General features: G+C 47.9%; 1 protein-coding gene across 1 annotated transcript in view; it reads right to left on the bottom strand.

Moving 5' to 3' along the window:
- Window positions 1-8,757: 8,757 nt before the first annotated feature.
- HPRT1 (hypoxanthine phosphoribosyltransferase 1) overlaps window positions 8,758-18,546 on the bottom strand; it is a 40,158-nt gene continuing 30,369 nt past the window's right edge. Inside the window, exons 5-9 of the mRNA XM_075538920.1 lie at window positions 18,338-18,355; window positions 14,173-14,255; window positions 10,392-10,438; window positions 10,139-10,215; window positions 8,758-9,396 (exon numbers count right to left, since the gene is read on the bottom strand). Of these exons, the coding sequence (XP_075395035.1) occupies window positions 9,349-9,396; window positions 10,139-10,215; window positions 10,392-10,438; window positions 14,173-14,255; window positions 18,338-18,355 (273 nt within the window). The 3' untranslated portion in view covers window positions 8,758-9,348. The remainder of the gene's footprint in view (window positions 9,397-10,138; window positions 10,216-10,391; window positions 10,439-14,172; window positions 14,256-18,337; window positions 18,356-18,546) is intronic.

Genomic DNA, 18,546 nt, shown 5'->3' with positions numbered 1-18,546 from the left:
TAGAACTAGCATCTAAGAAACTACATCTTTGCGGCTGAGGAGCAGGTGGTAGGTCCAAACCACTGATTATTGTGTTAGCAGTGGAGGGATACTGGGGCTCCTAACCTGCACCTATTTTGAGTGTCATTTGATGGGTGTTTGCATGTGTGAAAACAAAAGCCTACTCACCTGCCATCAGAGTAGGGTTTGAAATGACTGACTTTTCAGAAGTAGGTTGCCAGACCTTTCTTCCCCATTGTCTCTGGACGGATTGAGACAGCCAACTTTTCAATTACTTGCTGAGCACTTAACTCTTTGCCATCATCCAGTGAATTTTGCACATGCAAAACCATCACCAGAACTAAGATAATGATCGTATCCATCCACCCGTGTTGACTAGAGAAACAAATCCAGAGACACTCATATATGTGTAAGAAAGAGCTTTATATCAGAAGTAATTATATATGGATAAAACATCCCAGCCCAGTCTGATTCAAGTCCATAGATCCGATACTAGTCTACAAGTCCCTCTTCAGACTCACTCAATCACAAGTAATGATGCAGAATGCAGGAAGATCACAGGCTGCTGGGTACAGTCTTGTGGGTCCAATATGGTGGATGCATCTCCAGGACTCTGGCAGATCTGAGTGGCTCACCAGCAGGAAGGTGAAGGCAGAGAGAGGGTGGGGGGAGATTCCTAGAGCCCTCCATTGGAGCAGGCCATGCACACAATGATACACCATCAGACTGTGATCTGATTGACAGGATAGACTCCACCCTTAGACTTTTACAGTTTCAAGTTCACATGAAAATATGTAACTAGCACAATCCCCAAAAGGTTCCTCATGACTTTTTGTAATTCATCCATCTCCCCCATCCTCAGCCAACCACCGATCTGCTCTTTGTCAATATAGACTAGTTTGAACTTTTGAGAATTTAATATAGAATCCCATGCTAAGCACTTCTCTTGCCCTGGTTCCTTTCTTTCAACCTAATCATTGTGAGATCTGGCCAGGTCATTGTGTCGAACAAGAGTTTACTCCTTTTGATTGTGGAGGAATACCATATATATTCATGTATAAACCGAGTTTTTCAGCACCCAAAAATGTGCTGAAAACCTGGGGTTCGGCTCATACACGGGTCAGTGGTACCCTAGCGAGGTGTAACATCTCGCGGGTGGTTGCCTTTCCTTCACTGTTCATTCAAAGGCCCGCTGACACTGGAGGGCTTGGCATGTTTGTTTACTCACATCTAATCAGAGCCGTCCTATGACGTGGAAAGCTCCAATTCGCAGAAGCACCTGTAGTGATTCACTTACGCAGCAGCTGAACTGGTTGCGGTGCGCTCTCTCTCCCCTCTGGTCTCTGTGTTAATTAACATCCTGCATTTCCCATCCTAGGCTTATACCCGAGTCAATCAGTTTTTCTGGTTTCCCAGGTAATAATTAGGTACCTCGGCTTATACTCAGGTCAGCTTATATTCGAGTATATACGGTACTTAACTGATGTGAATGGTTGCACTTGGCGGCTAACCAGCAGGGATTGCCATGAGTCACTTAGACCTGATGATAGCTGGTCCTGTTGAGTAGATCCCACTGTGTGGATATACATATATCTGTTCACCCTCTGATGACCATTTGGGTTGGCTATCAATGAAGCGGTTATGAACAGGATTTTGTGTGGACACCAAGTTTTCCTTTCTCTAGGAGTGGAATACCTGAGTTCTGATACCCAAACCAATCCCACTGCCATTTAGTTCATTCTGACTCACAGCGGTCCTATAAGACAGGGTAGAATGACCCCTATGGATTTTCAAGACTAACTCTTTATGGGAGTAGAAAGTCCTTCCAACCCAGTCAAAACCAGTTCCCAAAGTCAGTGTATGTACCCACTAGCAGTCTGAGTGTTTCACTGAGGTGAGACCCTTGCCCACACTTGACAGAGGCTATTTTTCAGTGTAGTCACTCTCGTGGAGGTACAGTGGTGTGGCATTGTGGTTCTCATTTGTCTTCTAATGACTAATGATGTTGGGCCTTTTCTCATGTGCTCATTTGGCACTCAGACGTTTCCTCAGTGAAGTGTCCGTTCAAATTGGTTCAACTTAGTTCATTTGTCTTCCAATAATTGAATAGTGAACTTCCTTTCTGGAATCAGCTAAAAAGCAATGCCTTGGACGTATTGGAAATGTTTTCTCTTGCTCTGCCAGTTTTTATCCCCTCCTCCCATATTGTTAAGCGTCTTCTCAAGGCCAAAAGCTTTCTTTTTTTTTTTTAGTTTTATTGGCACATAATCCACACACACAAAAAAATCCTTTCGTTTTAATGAAGGCCAACACCTCCGTTTTCTTTCCAGCGTCACATGTACTGTTAAAGCATTCTCCCAAACCAATGCTTGGATGACTTCATCTATATTGTCCTCTAGAAGTTGTATAGTTTGCATTCTTATGGTATCCAAGTCAGGGTTTTATTTTGAGTTATGCTTTCTACATCTGATGTGAAAAAATTATGTCAGGAGTTGAGGTTCATGATTTTGCCTATGGTTGCATATGGTTACCAATGCTTCTAGTACCGGGGTTATAGACTATTCTTTCTGCATGATGTTGCCACTGCAACTTTGCCCCAGATCAACTCAATATGTGTTATCTTTTGTCTCCTGGCATCTCTGTTCCATTCATCTATTAATCTTTCTGCTAATACCACATTGTCTTCATAGTAAGTCTGGAATTATTAGATAGGGTGAGTATAATTTTGTCTCTTTTTTAACAAATGGTTGGTTTGACTCCTCTATGTCCTTTGCATTTCCACATTCTAGAATGATCTTGACAATTTTAACCGGGATTGCATTTAGTTCCCAACTATATTTGTGGAGAACTGTCATCTTAATAATGAGTCCTCTGAAAAATAAAGTCTGAGTGTCAAAAATAAATAAATAAATAGATGAAGTGATGAGTCTTCTGATTCACAACCACACCATGCTGTTGTGGCGTGTCAATGACTCAGTACTGACTCCTAGACACACAACACACACTGCTTGTTCGCAGGCCACACAATTATTGAGTCCATTGTCGGTGCCACTGTGTCAGTCTATCTCATTGAAGGTCATTTTTGCTGTCCCTCTGATTTTATTTACCCAGGATTATACTTTCTCCTAATACTATGTCCAAAGTATGTGAGACAGTCTCACCATTCTTGCTTCTAAACATGATTTTGGCTGCACTCCTTCCGGCGGATTTCCTCCTTCTTCAGGCAGTCTGTGGTCCATTCAGCATGCCGCTCCATTACAGTGGGCCTTCTTATATCTTAATTTCTCTCCGCCCTATTTCTCAGCCTATAGGTTATATCCAGATTGGGTCTAATTCCTCATTTACATTTTTGATGCTATTGTAAATGGCAGTTTTTGAACTGTGGTTTCTGACTGTTCACTGTTAGGATCTAGACATTCAATTGACTTCCGTGTTTTTACTGTGTATTATGTAGTCTTCCGAGGTTCCCTGGAGGCATAGTGGATATACGCTGGGCTGCAACCTGCAAGGTTCGAAGTTCAAAAACCACAGAGGCTCCTTGGGAAGATGGGACTTTCAACTCCTGGAAAGAGTGAGTCTCAGAAACTCACGGGGACACGGCCTACCCGGTTCTAGAGGGGGTCGCTATGAGTTGGCATCAACTAAATGGCAGTGAGTTATGTAGCCTTTCTAAATTTTTTTAACAATGTTGTAGCTTTTTCCCCTTTGATTCCTTGGTATTGTCTGCCTAGACAGTTATGTGGGAGAAGAGACGTCGCAGCTTCCTTAAGAAATTCCAGGTGAGTGCAGAATGAATGAGGACAATTTAAAATCCCCGCTGGGCTTAACATCACAATAAGAATGGTTGCAGTCAAGATTGGAACTTAAAATCAGAAGATATTTTGGCGCCTCCAACTTGGAATTTAAGGAAGCGATGTCCCTGTCAATTGTAAAATGAGTCACTCAGACATAGGGAAACCCACCAGACATAGTGGTCACGATTAGGATCCTCAGGGACGGTTCAGCATCACGTGTCTGATAGGTACAGCATTTCCCTGGTGTTCTTAAAACACACACACACACACACACACCACACCCTCAACCTAGTCACAAGAAAGCATCACTCACCCCCAAATGGAACGTGTTTACAACCTCACTGAACTACACTCATCCAAAGTTTCAGTCAGGAAGGGCAAGGAACTGTCACAAGTGGAAGGTGACATGAGTAAATGCTATGAGGGCTCATGGAGCAACAGAAAAAGGACATGGGTGACAATGTGGTGAAATTCAAGTACGGTCTCCAGTTTACGTAATGGCCTTGCACTGGTGTTGCTTTCCTGGTGTAGATTGTTGTGCCATGCCGTGTACACACGCACACTCTAAACTTACTGCTATTGAGTCGACTCCAATTCATAGCGACTCTATAAGCGGGGAGAATGGCCCCTGTGGGTTTCTGAAACTCTTTAAGGAAGTAAAAAGCCCCGTCTTTCTCCCAAAAAGAAGCTGGTGATTTTGAACTGTTGACCCTATGGTTAGCAGCCCAACACGTAACCATTTCAGCACTAGGGCACCTGCCACGGGCATCCCTTAGGGGCCTCCAATTCATGGCGACCCTAAAAGACAGGGTAGAACTGCCCCTATGAGCTTCTGACTGTAAGTCTCACAGGGAGGAGAAAGCCCCGTCTTTCTCACACAAAGTGACCAGTGGTTTTGAACTGCTGACCTGCAGTTAACAGCCCAACCCGTAAGCATTCTGCCACCAGGGCAAAGGGCTGGTAATTAGCAGAGGCTGGGTGAAGGGTACATAGGGACCTTCTACTGCTTTTACAACTTTTGTCAGTCTAAAAATTTTTCAAAGTAAAATCTTATCCCCAATATCCTATCAGCTAGTGATTTGATGCCATGAAGAAAAGCAAGCTGCATAATGGGAAGGAAGGGGCCATGGGGTGGCTGGGTGCCAAGACTAGAGCAATGCCTACAGGCAGGTGTGTGACAAGGGTGCTCTGGACAGAAGCAGCAAGTGTGCGACTCGGCTGAGCCTGATTTGCACTCAGAGTTTTCAAATATTGTCCCAGTGAAAGGAATGGCCAAAGCCCAAACCCAAATGTCCAGGAAAGGAAGTTCTCTCGCAAAGGTTCTGGAGTCTGTGAGTCATTCCTTCAGGGATCTTAATGAGGAAGGTCATTTGGAAAAAATACACACCCCCTACCGCAGAGAGAAAATGTGACATGGAATTGGCCAGTTGGGGTCGTCAGTGCTTGAAGTCACAATGAATAATGACGAACCATTAAACAAGCATTACTCTTTCAAGCGATTTGAAGCGCCTGTACAATTCGCTTTGGAAAATGGCAAAGGGCACACACATTCCTTCATGCCAGAATGTTATTTTGTCTGAAGTTGCTCATGGCCTTGTAAATTGAGCTTGGAGAAAAATGGGACAATCCCATTAGAGAAACATTACAGTTCATTTTGTGGTGTTGGCGGGGACATGCTTACTTGGGGAGGTCTGCTGACGTTCTTCTTCACGATCAGCTTGGACTTCAGAAAGCTGATGTTAACAGGTCATTCCCAACAATCGTCTTTCATGAGTTTAATCTTGACTACTATGGCACCAAGTTTCTACCCAGGAGATGGGCACTATAAGGGAATGGGCAACAAACTGAGGGCAGGCTCCGAGAGAAGACTGCGTGGGGTCAGGGAGTGACATCGCATAAAATGGCAGAGGAGGAAACCCCAGAGGGCCATGCTTCTACCCAAACAATTACGGCATGGTTGCTACTGGAACCAACTCTACCGGGACTCTGGAACCTGCTGGACACTAAACCAAATGGTTGAACCGGCAGTACCCATGAGACTCGAGGCAGACCTGGCCCTGCGGGTGACAAGGTTGTAACTCTTTACAGGAATAGGAAGTCTCTTTCTTCCGAGGAGTGGTTGGTGGTTTCAAACTCCTGACCTTGTAGTTAGCAGCCCGATGTGTGACTACCATGCCCAAATTAGGGCAATAAAGAAATAACTAAGAACACACCCACTCAAGTGTGCTTACCCACACCCTTCCATTGTATAATGATTCAATAGTAGCTAGCAATATTAACATAGTTCATAAATTTGCACTAACAAAAAGTGTCATTTTCCCTCCAATTTCAGATGTGATCATCTTCATTGTTTTATCAATTACGGGTATCTTCCACACATCCACATGCATGGACTTCATTGTTCTTCTCAGAAGTCTCTTCTTCTTGGTTCTTAGCCAAGTATCAGCCGAGTTAAGGAGAATCAGCTTTGTCTTACTGTGGAAAAGAATCAGAAAGAGCCCGGCTTCCACCTCAGCCCTCCCAGTTACTAACTGTGGGCTGAACTCCTCAAAACTTCTCCCTTTCCCACATCAGCGGTTGTTTACAGCGTGCTGGCTACCCAGCCCACTGTTCTGTTTTGCCGAATTACTGTATCTCATTCCCACATTAAGCCCATGCACAGTATTATCCTCATGAGCCAGTGAGAAAGCAGTTGAACTACCTTCCATGCTCGATGGCACACACCTGACATGCCAGGTTCATGACCGTCTAACCCGGTGCAGGGCCAGAGCTCTTTGCTCTTCAGTCAGGCAAGGGCCATTTCAAATCCCGTTTCCTAGGCCTCCATCATGGCACCTGCGATCCATCAGTGAACAAGACACCATGCCTGCCTCCTCCTCCTCCACAGGGAGCATATCTTTGAGAGAAGGTGGGGGAACAATAAAGACAAGGGAGATGTGGCATATCATTGCAGCACACCACTCAAGCCTGCTACCAACCAACCATTTCAACCTACCAAAATGGTAAGTGGTATATGCTTTGACCTAATAGGTGACACCTGTGAGTGGGGAGGAAAAAAAAAAAGGACAAGTAGGATCAGCTGTGGGGGCAGTTTGCAGCCTCAATTGGGTAGGGCAGGTAGACCCTCAAGAAACCAGTTGCCAGGATGGCAGTAAGGCCAGTTTTTAAGACTAGTAAGGAATGAGGGCAGAGAGGAAGTGGGAGGGGTCATGAAATAGGGCCACTTGGGCCATCATGAGACAAGGAAGGCAGAGGGGGTGCACAGAGCCTACGTGGTTGAGGTCATAGGAACCCACGGTAGAAACAGCAGACTGCCCAGCAGTGGTCTGGGAGGTGCTGGTGGCAGGGGACAGGCAGTACTACTGCAGACGCCCAAAGTGAACTGCTTCGAGTTTCTTTCTTTTCTCCATTATGGAAAATGTCAAGCAGACATAAAAGGCCAGAGCAATAAACTCCCAGGTACCAATCACCACAGCCACCGCATTCTCATTTCAGCGATCTACCTGAAGGCCTCTCAGTCAACCACGGGATTGCTGTCACACAAACCTCGATTCTGGGTCCACGTTAGAGGCAGTGCCCTGGGACTTCTTGACCGATTGGATGGGGGGCTCTGAGAAGATGAGAGGCTGACACCCACTTTGGGGGGCTAAGAGACTTACTGGAAAGTTGAAGATGCCATCAACTGAGATAGGGAAGGTTCTGATTTTGTGTGGAGGTTGGGGTGGGGGAGGAAAGGTTATTCTGGAGACTGTGCTCATACCCATCTCAACCCCACTGGTTATGGGTTAGCGGGAGGGAAAATGTCTGATCAACCTGAAAGCACTAGGACGATAGCAGACAGTTGCTTATTATTATGTCTGTTCCCCACATTGCTGCTGGCCATTCCATTGCTTATGGCACGTGCATCGAGGCCAGTGGTCCCCACAGCGGTTAGATGACCTTACCTGGAGGAGAAGGCATGAAGAACTTAGGTTAAAACGTTGTTTTCCCGCTCCGAGCAAAGGGTTTGTTGTTGTTTGCAGTCAATAAAGTCTTATGTACACATCAGCGGTAACACTAAGTGTCTGAACGTGGCCCTTGGAGATGGAGTGGAGCTTGTGACCTAGACGGTGCCCAAAGGCAGCCAGGCCGTGTTAGCATGCTCACACACTGTCCCTACAGGACAAAGAACTGTTCCTGTTAAGGTCCCCATGGCACATCTGGTGGGTTAGCGCTGTTGATTCACAGCGGAACACTTCACCACTCAGCCACCAGGGGACCTAGACATGGCTGAGCAAAATGGAATCCAACATCCCCAGGGTTTGAAGCTGAAAGGCTCTGAAAACACAAAACCAAAGCAAACCTACTGAAACCTACTACCATGGAGTTGACTGTAATTCATGGTGACCCTATAAAGCCAAGGAGAAGTGCTCTCCTGTGTTTCCAAGGCTGTGACTTTTTACAGGACCAGAGAACAGAGCCACCAGGAGGTTCGAACTGCTGCCCAATGGTCAGCAGCCTGAGGCATAACCCATTACACCACCAGGGTTCTGAAAACCCAAACCAAATTCACTGCCAGCGCAGAGGGACCCTATATTACAGGGTAGAACTAACTACCCCTGTGAGCTTCTGAGACTGTCACTCATAAAGGGAGAAGAAAGCCCCTTCTTTCTTCTACACAGCGTCTGGTGGTTTTGAACTGCTGACTTTTGGGATCTCGGTCCAATGCATACCCATTCCTGCTACCAGGGCTCCTGCCCCAGGGAAGAAATCTAGTTCCACCAGACCATCAGCATTTACTGTGGTTGGTGGTAACGAAGACAAATAAAATAACTACTAAAAGCATAAGAGACAAGGGGGGGAATCAGCAGGAGAAACCCAATAGGAGGTAAATTTGTAGATAAATGATAGGGACACCGTTTATGTTTAAACTAGAGTCAGATTTTTGCTTTAAGGATTCTTAGGCGAGAGGTTTTTTTCTTCTCAATGTATTTATTTATATTTTAAAGCAACTGTTGACAAAGGTTCACTGGAAACAATCTGAACAAGGGTGACATCTCAGTCACTCCCACTGACACCCTGCTAGAAGTCACCTGGGGCCCCACGGAGCCTGGCCACAGCCAAGCGGCTCAGGGTTTGTCACCGATGCGCGGACTGACTGCCTCTAACCGCCCCCAACCACCCAGTGGGCAGAGGACCATGAATCAATCACTTCTAGGCTATTTTCAATTAAAAAAGTAAAATACCAATTAAAAAACTAATATATCTTCTCTCTTCAATGTTTCTGACGGAGACAATTTTGTTTTCTTCCCTTAGAGGCCTGGTTTCGGAGACTCTCCTAAGTCACACAATAAGCCAACCCCAAAGAGAAACGAGCGTCTACCGGCTCATAGTGCAATAAAGCGTTCTCTCAGGGTCAGGCCGGAGCGCGCTCTGAGAAGGGACATGCAGGGGAAACTACGAAGTAAGCAGGTAGTCACGGGACTGGAAACGGTGATCACTTGCAATGGGGATGGTTGGGGGGGGGGGGCGCCCGACCTGGCGGCGCTTGGGCGCGGCAGCTCGGCAACTCCATTTACGCTTTGTATTTTGCTTTTCCAGTTTCGCTGATGACGCAGACATGCTGCAAGGGAACAATCCAGAAAGGCACATTAGACAAGCTGGTGTGTGGAATGTAAGGCATGAAGAACAGTATCTTCTTTTCTCTGACAAGAATCGGTCCCTGCCCTCCTCCACCACCCCCACTTATCTCCCTCTAATCCCAGCTGTTCTCAGCCTGTGGATTGTGACCCTTCTGGGGGGGGGGGTCAAACGACTCTTTCACAAGGCTTGCCCGATTCGTAACAGTGGCAAAGTTGCCGTGATAAAGTAGCAACGAAAATAATTGTATGGTTGGAGGTGGGGCCCACAATGTGAGGAACTGTACTAAAGGGTCGAGGCATAAGGAAGGTTGAGAACCAGTGCTTGATCGTGTTCCCGAGTGTTCCAGAACATTCGTGGATACGTACCAGGGACTCCCACCAACAGGGGGAGCATGGGTGTATTTGAAGGCAAGTGCCTTGACAATGTTAAGCTGGTGCGTTGATTTCTGACTTAAGAGACGCAGCCATCCTTACAGTGGGGCCATTCTCTATTTGAGCTGCCTGGCTCTGGTAGCCAGCAAGGAGTGCCACCCAACCCTGGCCGAGTTGTCATCCTAAGATCATCTGTACGTGACTGCAGTGTAGGGGGCTCCAGAGAGCCAGCACTCAGGTCGGGGTGCATGACGAGGGGCTGCAGATGGGCTAGTTTTTCTCGTTGGGATTTGCTGTCTGTGGGCTGGGCACACTGTGAACCGAAGACGGCGCAGCAGCAATGACACTTACATTCAAGTCCCGGAAGTATTCATTGTAGTCCAGGGCATATCCCACCACAAACTTGTCTGGAATTTCAAAGCCAACAACTGGAAAGGAAGCACAAGGCATCCTTTAGACACAGGCAGCATCCCTGTCACCACCACCTCTTACCATGCTAATGGGCCCCGGTGACAGAGAGTTTCCCCCAAGTAACTAAAGCCACTGCACCCAGAACCTATGTGGGGTACACGTTTTAACGGTAGACAAAAAGGAATTCACTTACAATCTGGCCTATAGCCAACGCTTCGGGGAGTCCTTTTCACCAGCAAGCTGTGAAGTACAGAAAGTGACATGTGACACATCGACCGTTAACAAGAGAAGACGAGTCTTTGGCAGACACAGCTGCTTCTGCATTTAGCATCAGAGAGTCAGCTCAAATGTGCCCCCGGGCAGGCAAGGAACCGGAGCGCTGAGGTGCTTTGGGACAAGAGCGACGCCCCCACGAACAGCCTCCACAGAAGGGCACCCAGGCCCATGTGTCAAGGCCAACTCTGAATGACCCATTAGTTCAGCACCGGGCTACCTCCGAGGGGTTCTGAGGCCGTCGTCTGTACTGGGGGCGCAGTGGATTATGCAATGTGCTGCTAACTGGTTGCAACGTCAGGGGTTTGAATCCACCGGTTGCTGAGGAGAAAGACTGGCAGTCTGGGACACCCCCAGGAGGCCTTCTACTTGGGCCGAGGGGTCACAATGCGTCGACATCAACTCGTTGGTAATGAGTTTGCATAATCTTGCATTGATTCTGGGCAGAGAGCCATTGCCCAAAATAATTCAACATAAATTCACCATTATGACCCAGCAATTCCGCTCCTATAGAATGGAAAGCAGACTACCATACCTTTCTCTCATGGAGCGGGTGGTGGGCTCGAACCACTGTTTCCATTAAAGCTGAGCGCTTAAGGCTCCTGAGCTGCAGTATTCCAGCCCGCTGGCATCGCCTATTTCCTGTCAGAGCAGAGCTGCCCTGGTGAGTTCTCCTGGTAAATCTTCATGGGTGCAAACTTCCCTCACAATTCCTCCCTCAGCACTGGCTTGTCCTAGAAAGCTTTTAATTAGCAGGGGTGCTTTAACCATGGCACTGCCATGGGCGCCACTCAGTTGAAATCCCTGCTGAGAATTATCAGCCAAAAAAACAAAACGCCACCACCAGCACCACCACAACAGGTTAATTCTAAATAGAAAAAAATTTTTTTCATTAAAAGGGGGACAGTGGTAGAAGGTACATTGAATGGCCTCACATCTCCCTGCATACACACATCAGACTAATTCTCAGAATCACCTGGGGGGGGGGTTACAAAAAAACGGAAAACAAAGTGGAATGAATACCCAGCCTGCTCCCAGCTCTCTGCTGGTCGGACACACTTGTGAGGCTGGCAGGTTTTGAAATCTGGCAGCCGCAGTTACAAACCACCAACCCATGTCGCAGACCCTAGGGGATCATCTAATTAAGCCCCTGATGATTCCCTTCCAATGACTGGCGACAGAATACACTTGACGCAATTTAGAAAGAAAAGTAGTGCCAGGGTTAACAACCACTCGGACTCAAGGCCAACTCCTACTTGCCCTGTCTTTGTAACAAGTGAACCCCTCCTCTTAACAGATTCTTCATCACAGACGCACGCCTCCACTAACCAGGAAGCTGCTTTGCGAGCCTTGGACAGGTAAAAAACATACACTTTGTTCCGACTTATCTACAAATTGGACAAAAGGACAGATTGCTTCCTGTATTCCAAACGTGTCAAAGCCAAACCACTAACCGTCCCCCACCACGTTCCACATGAACTCACTCGGGAACATTGCAGAATAGATGTCACTGATCGCCAAAGGGCAGAAACCACCCAAACACCATTAACTAATGACGACGTGCTCCGGGCATGCCATGGAATGCAGACACAGAAAGGAATTCGGCCATTTCGACATGGACAGCCCAGGGACACCGATGGCATTCTCGGCATGCTGCACCCATTCTCCTCTTTAAACACACTTCCTTCCCCCTAAAGATAGGGATATTTTTAATGTAATGTGTAAGCATTTACAATAGTGGCAATAGTTCAGGGGTCCATCCAGCCTCCACAAAGTCTCGGCTCCATGGGAAGTTGAATTCCGTTCTGCATTTCCCGGCTTTGCTCGGGCTTCTTCTGTGGAATCTTTGATCCCAATGTGGCGCAGTGGCAGTCAGCAGCCGCCTAGTGAGCCTGGTCTCCTTGCAAAGGAGTTAGTTGTTCAAAGGAGGCACTTGGCCATATGTTACACCCCCTCCTCTTACTCTTTTTCGTCTCCTTCTATTCCTGACTTTCCTCCCTCGGCGGCTCCAGGTGAACCAAGACCGATTAGTGGGCCTGGGATGGTGGCTTACCAAGTTTCCAAGGCTCTATTCAATGAACCTGGAGCATGCTACTAAGCCAGTAACCAGAGGTGTCTCATGAAGCCACGACCCTTAAACCCCAAAGCTAGGAACAGAATGCCATGAGGTATTTGTAACTTTTTTCCTATTTGGGGGAGTGTGGTGGGATGGGGGAGATAGTTATTGTAAAGACCCCAGGAGCTTTCAAAAGTTGTGGGACAATGGAATGAAAACATGGAATTTTCCCAGGCTCTCTTTGAAGGTCCCTCACATATCTACAACACTTTTGCCAAGTCAAGCTTTTACAAGTGCACAGGTGGTTCAGCCCTAGCCTTCATTGCTGCCAGGCTTCCCTTCCGCTCCACGCTCCTACATCTGGCTGGGGTTTGCTTCCGTGTTTTAAATAGCCAATATGTTTCCATTTCTCTGAGGCAAAGGTTTGAGAATGCCAAAGCTGGGTCAGACGGTACCTGAGCGTTTCACTTTATTAAAAAAAACAAACTGGCCACACAACCTTCCAATTCCATCAGTCAGTGGCTTAGGATTTGATTCATTCGGGGCCACTGAGACCATGCTAACTCATAGCGACCCCGTGGGTTTCCCACGCTGTAACTTTTCGAGAGCAAACAACCTCACCTTTTGCCCAAAGGTCAGCTGGGGCTGGGACGGGTGGAGGTTGGATTGAACTGCTAACCTTGTAATTAGCATCCCAAACTATAACTCACTGAGTCACCAGGGCTTCAATACAAACAACAACAACAACAAAAACCTGTAGAAAACCGCAAAACAAACTCACTGCCCTCCAGTTGATTCCAACTCATAGTGTTCCCCTATAGGACAGGGTAGAACTGTTCCTATGGGTTTCCAAGACCATCTAACTCTTGCAGGGAGTAGAAAGCCTCATCTTTCTCCCTCAGAGTGGGCTGATGGCTTCGAACTATTACCCATGCGGTTAGCAGCCCAGCATGTGACCACTACACTACCAAGGCTCCTCTCCACATCATTGAACAGGTGGTGTCAGAATATGGAAAGAGGATGGAGTCTTCTCTGATCCCTGCCTCACGGCAATAATAGCCATAGGTGGTCAGATATGCCCACCTCTATTGCCACTGGCCGCCTTACCCTACCATGCAAAAACGTTGGGTGGTACCAGCATAGACCCCACAGCAAGTGGCTTACGACTCAGATCCCACCTTGATGCCTCCCGAGCTCTGTGCTCCAGTGTCTTTATCTGTAAACTGCCACCTCAACCTCACTCAGGGAGGCAGCTCTAACTCGGGACAAAGGAAAGCCGCCCCCTAGAGGTTTATAGAGGTTGTGCATCTCTCCGGAAGCAGGCAGTCACATCACATCTTTCTCTTACACAGCAGGCTGGTGTGTTTGAAGCACCAACCTTTCAATGAACAGCCCAGGACGCTTTCACCGATGTAAAGCAACCTGAAATCCTCTGCCCTGCTCCCCAGGATGAGCTGACACCAACGCTCCTGGCCAGATGACTACAAAGAGCCTCATGGTTGAGGAATGTTCACTGAGTCTTAGCGGAGCTCCCACTGTGTCCCTGACAAAGGGAAGTCAGGAACATCTGCCCTTCGGAAGAAAGGGTCACTTCGTCCTCTGGCAAACGAGGAAGAAGACCCTCCAGTAAAAGTGGCCTACCTACCTGGCCACCTTGACCATCTTTGGGTTATGCTGCTTGACCAGGGAGAGCAGGGTTTGCATGGTTTTGCCAGTGTCAATGATATCCTGAAAGAGAAGACAGCTGTGATGGCAGGGTCATGACAACAGCCCACCACCGCCCCATGGCACAGGGTGCTGCCGTCTTTGTCACCACAAGACAGACCCACAGGTGGGTAGGAGCCCGCACATCCTTTGGCCCTCAGCAAAGTGTAAGCATGCCAGTGCCCAGCACTGGATTCTACCGATACCATGAGGCTGTGACGGCCAGTGGGACCGTACACACGCCGGCGTACACACGCACGGAAAACTGCCCCTTTGGGTTTCAGAGACTATAAATCTTTATGGGAGCAAACAGGCTTATCCTGCCTCCTCAGAGCACCTGCTGGGTTTGACCTGCCAACTCACAACGCCACCAGGGCTTCCAGAAGGGAGTAACCGTTAAAACTTTACAGCATGTATGGGTTTCCCCTGTTTATTAATTAATTATTTTCTTATTTCCCTCGCTTTCTAGAACTTTGTTTTATGGCACTTCATTACACCATCACCTAGTTTTTCAAGCTGCCTTTGTTATAGGGAAGAGTCTCAATTTTATCCTGCCAGCTCGAGAGGGTTTTGCCCCACACCATCCAACCACATGTTGAGAAACACCGTTTAATACCACCTTAAACAGAATTCCTCCTCCAAATCCCAAACTCACTGCCATTGACTCCATGTTGACCCAGAGCCACCCTCTAGAGGGACAGGGTAGAACTGCCCCTGTGGCGTTCTGTACAGGACTAGAAAGCTCCCTCTTTCTCTAATGGAGGGGCTAGTGGTTTCCAGAACTGCTGGCCTTGCAGTTAGCAGCTCAACTCTTAAGCACAACACCACCAAGGGTTCCCTACTGGGGCCAAATGAGGAAGGCTTTGCTATGTAAAATTTAGTTGGGGGTGGGGAGACAAGCCCACTGTCCTTGAGTGATTCTGATGCCCAGCCCAGCAACCTGGTAGGGACTCTCTGAGGGCCCAGAGCTAGGGGAGCAGACGTCTTTGGCTCTCCCCTGAGGAGATGAAAGGAGTGAGGTGGTGGGTGCTCCCCCCCCCCCCGCCTTGGAGACAGCAGCCCTAGTGAAGGCTGATTCTCTGCACCCCTAGCCCTCGACAGGAGTCGAAAGGAGGACATTATTCAAAACAAAAACTCTCCTTGGGGTAACGCTTCTTACACTACACCCCGGCACCCTTTCAACATACAATGCCACCTTCTCCAAAGCAGGGCCTATGGACATATGTGCACTGTGGCCATCACAGTGGAGCTTTGGAAAAATCCCGTTTCCAGGCCATAGGGGGCAGGACTGAGGTGGGCGATGCTGTTAGCCAACACCAGCCATTCTGCGGGAGAAAGACGAGGCTTTCTACTCCCATAAACAGCCACAGCCTTGGAAACCCTCAAGGGCTGTTCAGTCTTGTCCTACAGGGTCCCTGTGAGTCAGAATGGTACCCAGAGCAGTGAATTTTCAGTTTCGTTTTGATCCATGGACCTGGACCCACCCAATCCCTCATGTGTAGTGGTGGGACTCCCAGCCGGTTCGGAAACAGAGGGCCATGCGCTGGACCTGTGCAGGCGCCCTGGGACGGGCCAGCAGAAACGTGGGCCCCTTTGCCCCTCACCTGCAGGGCCAGCAGCAGCATCCCCGACTTCTGCCAGGAAGAGGGCCCAGCGAACAGGGGACAAGTGCCTGCTGCTTCACGCTGTGCCAGTCTGGGGTCCCCTGTGAGGCAGCATGACCAGGCTGGGCTGCTGGGAGCTCAGCACCCTTCTGTAGGTGGCTGCCATGCCTCAGGCTGACTGACCACAGCTCCCAGCTTGGAAATTATGTATTGTAATTTTAAAATAAGTTTAAGCTTAACAAAAACATTGAAAGTATAAGGGGGGGGGGTGGAGGGTGTCCTCAAAAGCCCAATTCCAGGTGGACAATGTATCTATTGATGTCAATGGACCAAGGTATGAGTCCTGTCCAGCCTGGTAACATCCTGAATCAGCAACCCTGGGACAGGGTACTGCTTCCTCTTTCTTATCTCAGCTCCCTTCTCCTCACACATTACAGTGCTGGAGGCAGGAATGTCTAATCCCCATCAGTTACCCACCAAACCCTGGGCCCCTAAAACCAAATCCACTCACACGGAGTCATTGCTAACTTAGTGACCCTGGGCAGTGGAGGCACAAGGTCAACTTTCTAAGGAAGCTTTTAACTAGAGGGCACCTCCTGGATTGACATTCCATTCCAGGGGTCAGGTGGGTCCCCACTAAAGTGCAAATCTCCCTCATCTCCCCCGGCCCCTCCCACTGACTGACCTTTAGCCTCCTGAGGATGGAGGTCCTTTGAAAGCAGCCTACATCTAGTTCCCTCAGGAGGTAACACCAGGCTCTATCGCACGAGGTCCCAAAAGGGGCCATTCCCCAAAGCTCTTGGGTTCATGCTTGGATACCACAGGAGCCTGGCATCTCGTGGGGAACAGGTATGTGCCCACTGAACAGACCCAAAATGGCCTGTCTTTCCTCCTGTGCTCCTCATATGGTGGAACACAGAGCCCTGAACAAATTAGGTGTCAAGTCTACCTATAAGGCAAGCTCAGCAAACAGGTTAACGGATGAGGAGACAGGTACAAACACTCTAATGTCTCTGTACCAAGTCACCCCATTCAAATTTGGAAAAACCAGCCCAGGAATGGGCTCACCTAGGCAGGCACTAGCAAACTTGGTTGGCTTTAGGGAAGCAAAAAAATAAAGATTAAAATTTAGAGGTTCTTAAATGTGTGTGTGTACACCTATGAACGTATGCCTAGTAGACTGGTGAAGCCAGCCTATTAGCCCTTTCCTCTGAATCACATTGTAAATGTATAAAAATAAACCCTACAGCATTATAAACCCTTAGAAAGATAAACCTACAATTGCCATCAACCACACTAACTGCTCTCTGAGGTGCATACCCAAGGCTGAGCACGAATGTCCCTAGCTGCGTGCTCTGTGACAACCACAGGGCAGAAACCACCCAGATGTCGATCGACCGTTGCGCACACAAATACAACACACACCCCTGCCCCCGCCCAGCCAACAGACCAAGTGGAGCTTGGATACAAGCTGCCATGTGGACGGACCTTGAAAACACTGTGCTAAGTGAGAAAGCAGCCGGGAACAAAAGGTCAAGCATTATACCGTTTTATGTACAGTACATCCCTGGTTTATGAATGTCCCAGGGATTCATTCATTCCCCGGGTTATTGCGGTCAATTCTGAACAACTTGTACTTACCCTTTAATGTTATGCAAATTTGTCCTCAATTTGAAATGATTAAACCAACCAATTCTTCATCCCAAGGGTCTGGACTTGTGTGTGGACAGCATTTTAAATCATTAAAAAAGCTTAAGAGTCTAGTTTTAAACCAATGAAAAAAAAAGGCGTATATAAGGACGTGTGCAGGGAATTTGACCTATCTGCATACTTCAAACCAGATCTTCTTAGTAATCTGGGGAATGTCTGCATATGAAATCCCTCAGCTACCTCACGTCCGTGTCGACGCTGACTCATGGTGACCCTGTAGGACAGGGAAGAACTACCCCTAAGCATGTCGGAGGCTGTCGCTCTTTGCAGGAATAGAAAGCCTCATCTTTCTCCTTTGAAGCCATGGGTTTCAAACCACTGAGCGGGCTTTAGCAGGCCAACGCCGAACCACTAAGCCACTAGGCGTTCCATATGAAACAGCTGTAAGAGGCAAATCCATGAGGGGCAGAGAGCCCGGAGGTGGTCACCAGGGCCTTGGGTGTTGGGAGACTACTTCTTGAGTCTGGTGAGTTCGCCAGTAGCGTGGTGAACACTCTGGAACTAGATGGTAGTGAAGGCAGCAGAGCGAGCGCGTGCTAAAAGGCACAGAATGGTATGCAACATGACACAGCTGAACGTCATGCTCCGTACATCTTACCTCAAAAAGAAAAGGGCGAAAGACAAGGGGGGAAAGCCTTTGCAAATAAACAAAAAATACCTGACAGAAAACATACAAACATGTTTACATTACAGCATCATCTCATTTATAAGAACAGCCTCACACAAAGCCCGCCATTGCAATGGATGAAGAGGCCGATGCCCTGTTAACAAGTAAGTAAATGCAGGACTTACCTCAACAATCAGAACATTCTGGAAGAAAAGAAGAAGCGGAAATTAGTACAGCGAGCCTGTCAGTGTTTCTAATCAGAAGTCAAATCAGACCATAAACCCTCAAGAGTTAGGCAAATTCTTATTTTAAGATCCTCGACTCTTATCAAACAAACAGGCCATCTGTTGGAATTTGGAACTCTTTAATCCTGAAAGTTTTACAGCAGTGGAAT

Source organism: Tenrec ecaudatus, chromosome X, assembly GCF_050624435.1.
Source record: "Tenrec ecaudatus isolate mTenEca1 chromosome X, mTenEca1.hap1, whole genome shotgun sequence".
In the NCBI taxonomy this organism is placed as follows: domain Eukaryota; kingdom Metazoa; phylum Chordata; class Mammalia; order Afrosoricida; family Tenrecidae; genus Tenrec; species Tenrec ecaudatus.
Note: the sequence above shows the minus strand (reverse complement) of the source record. Positions and strands in the feature narration are given on the sequence as shown.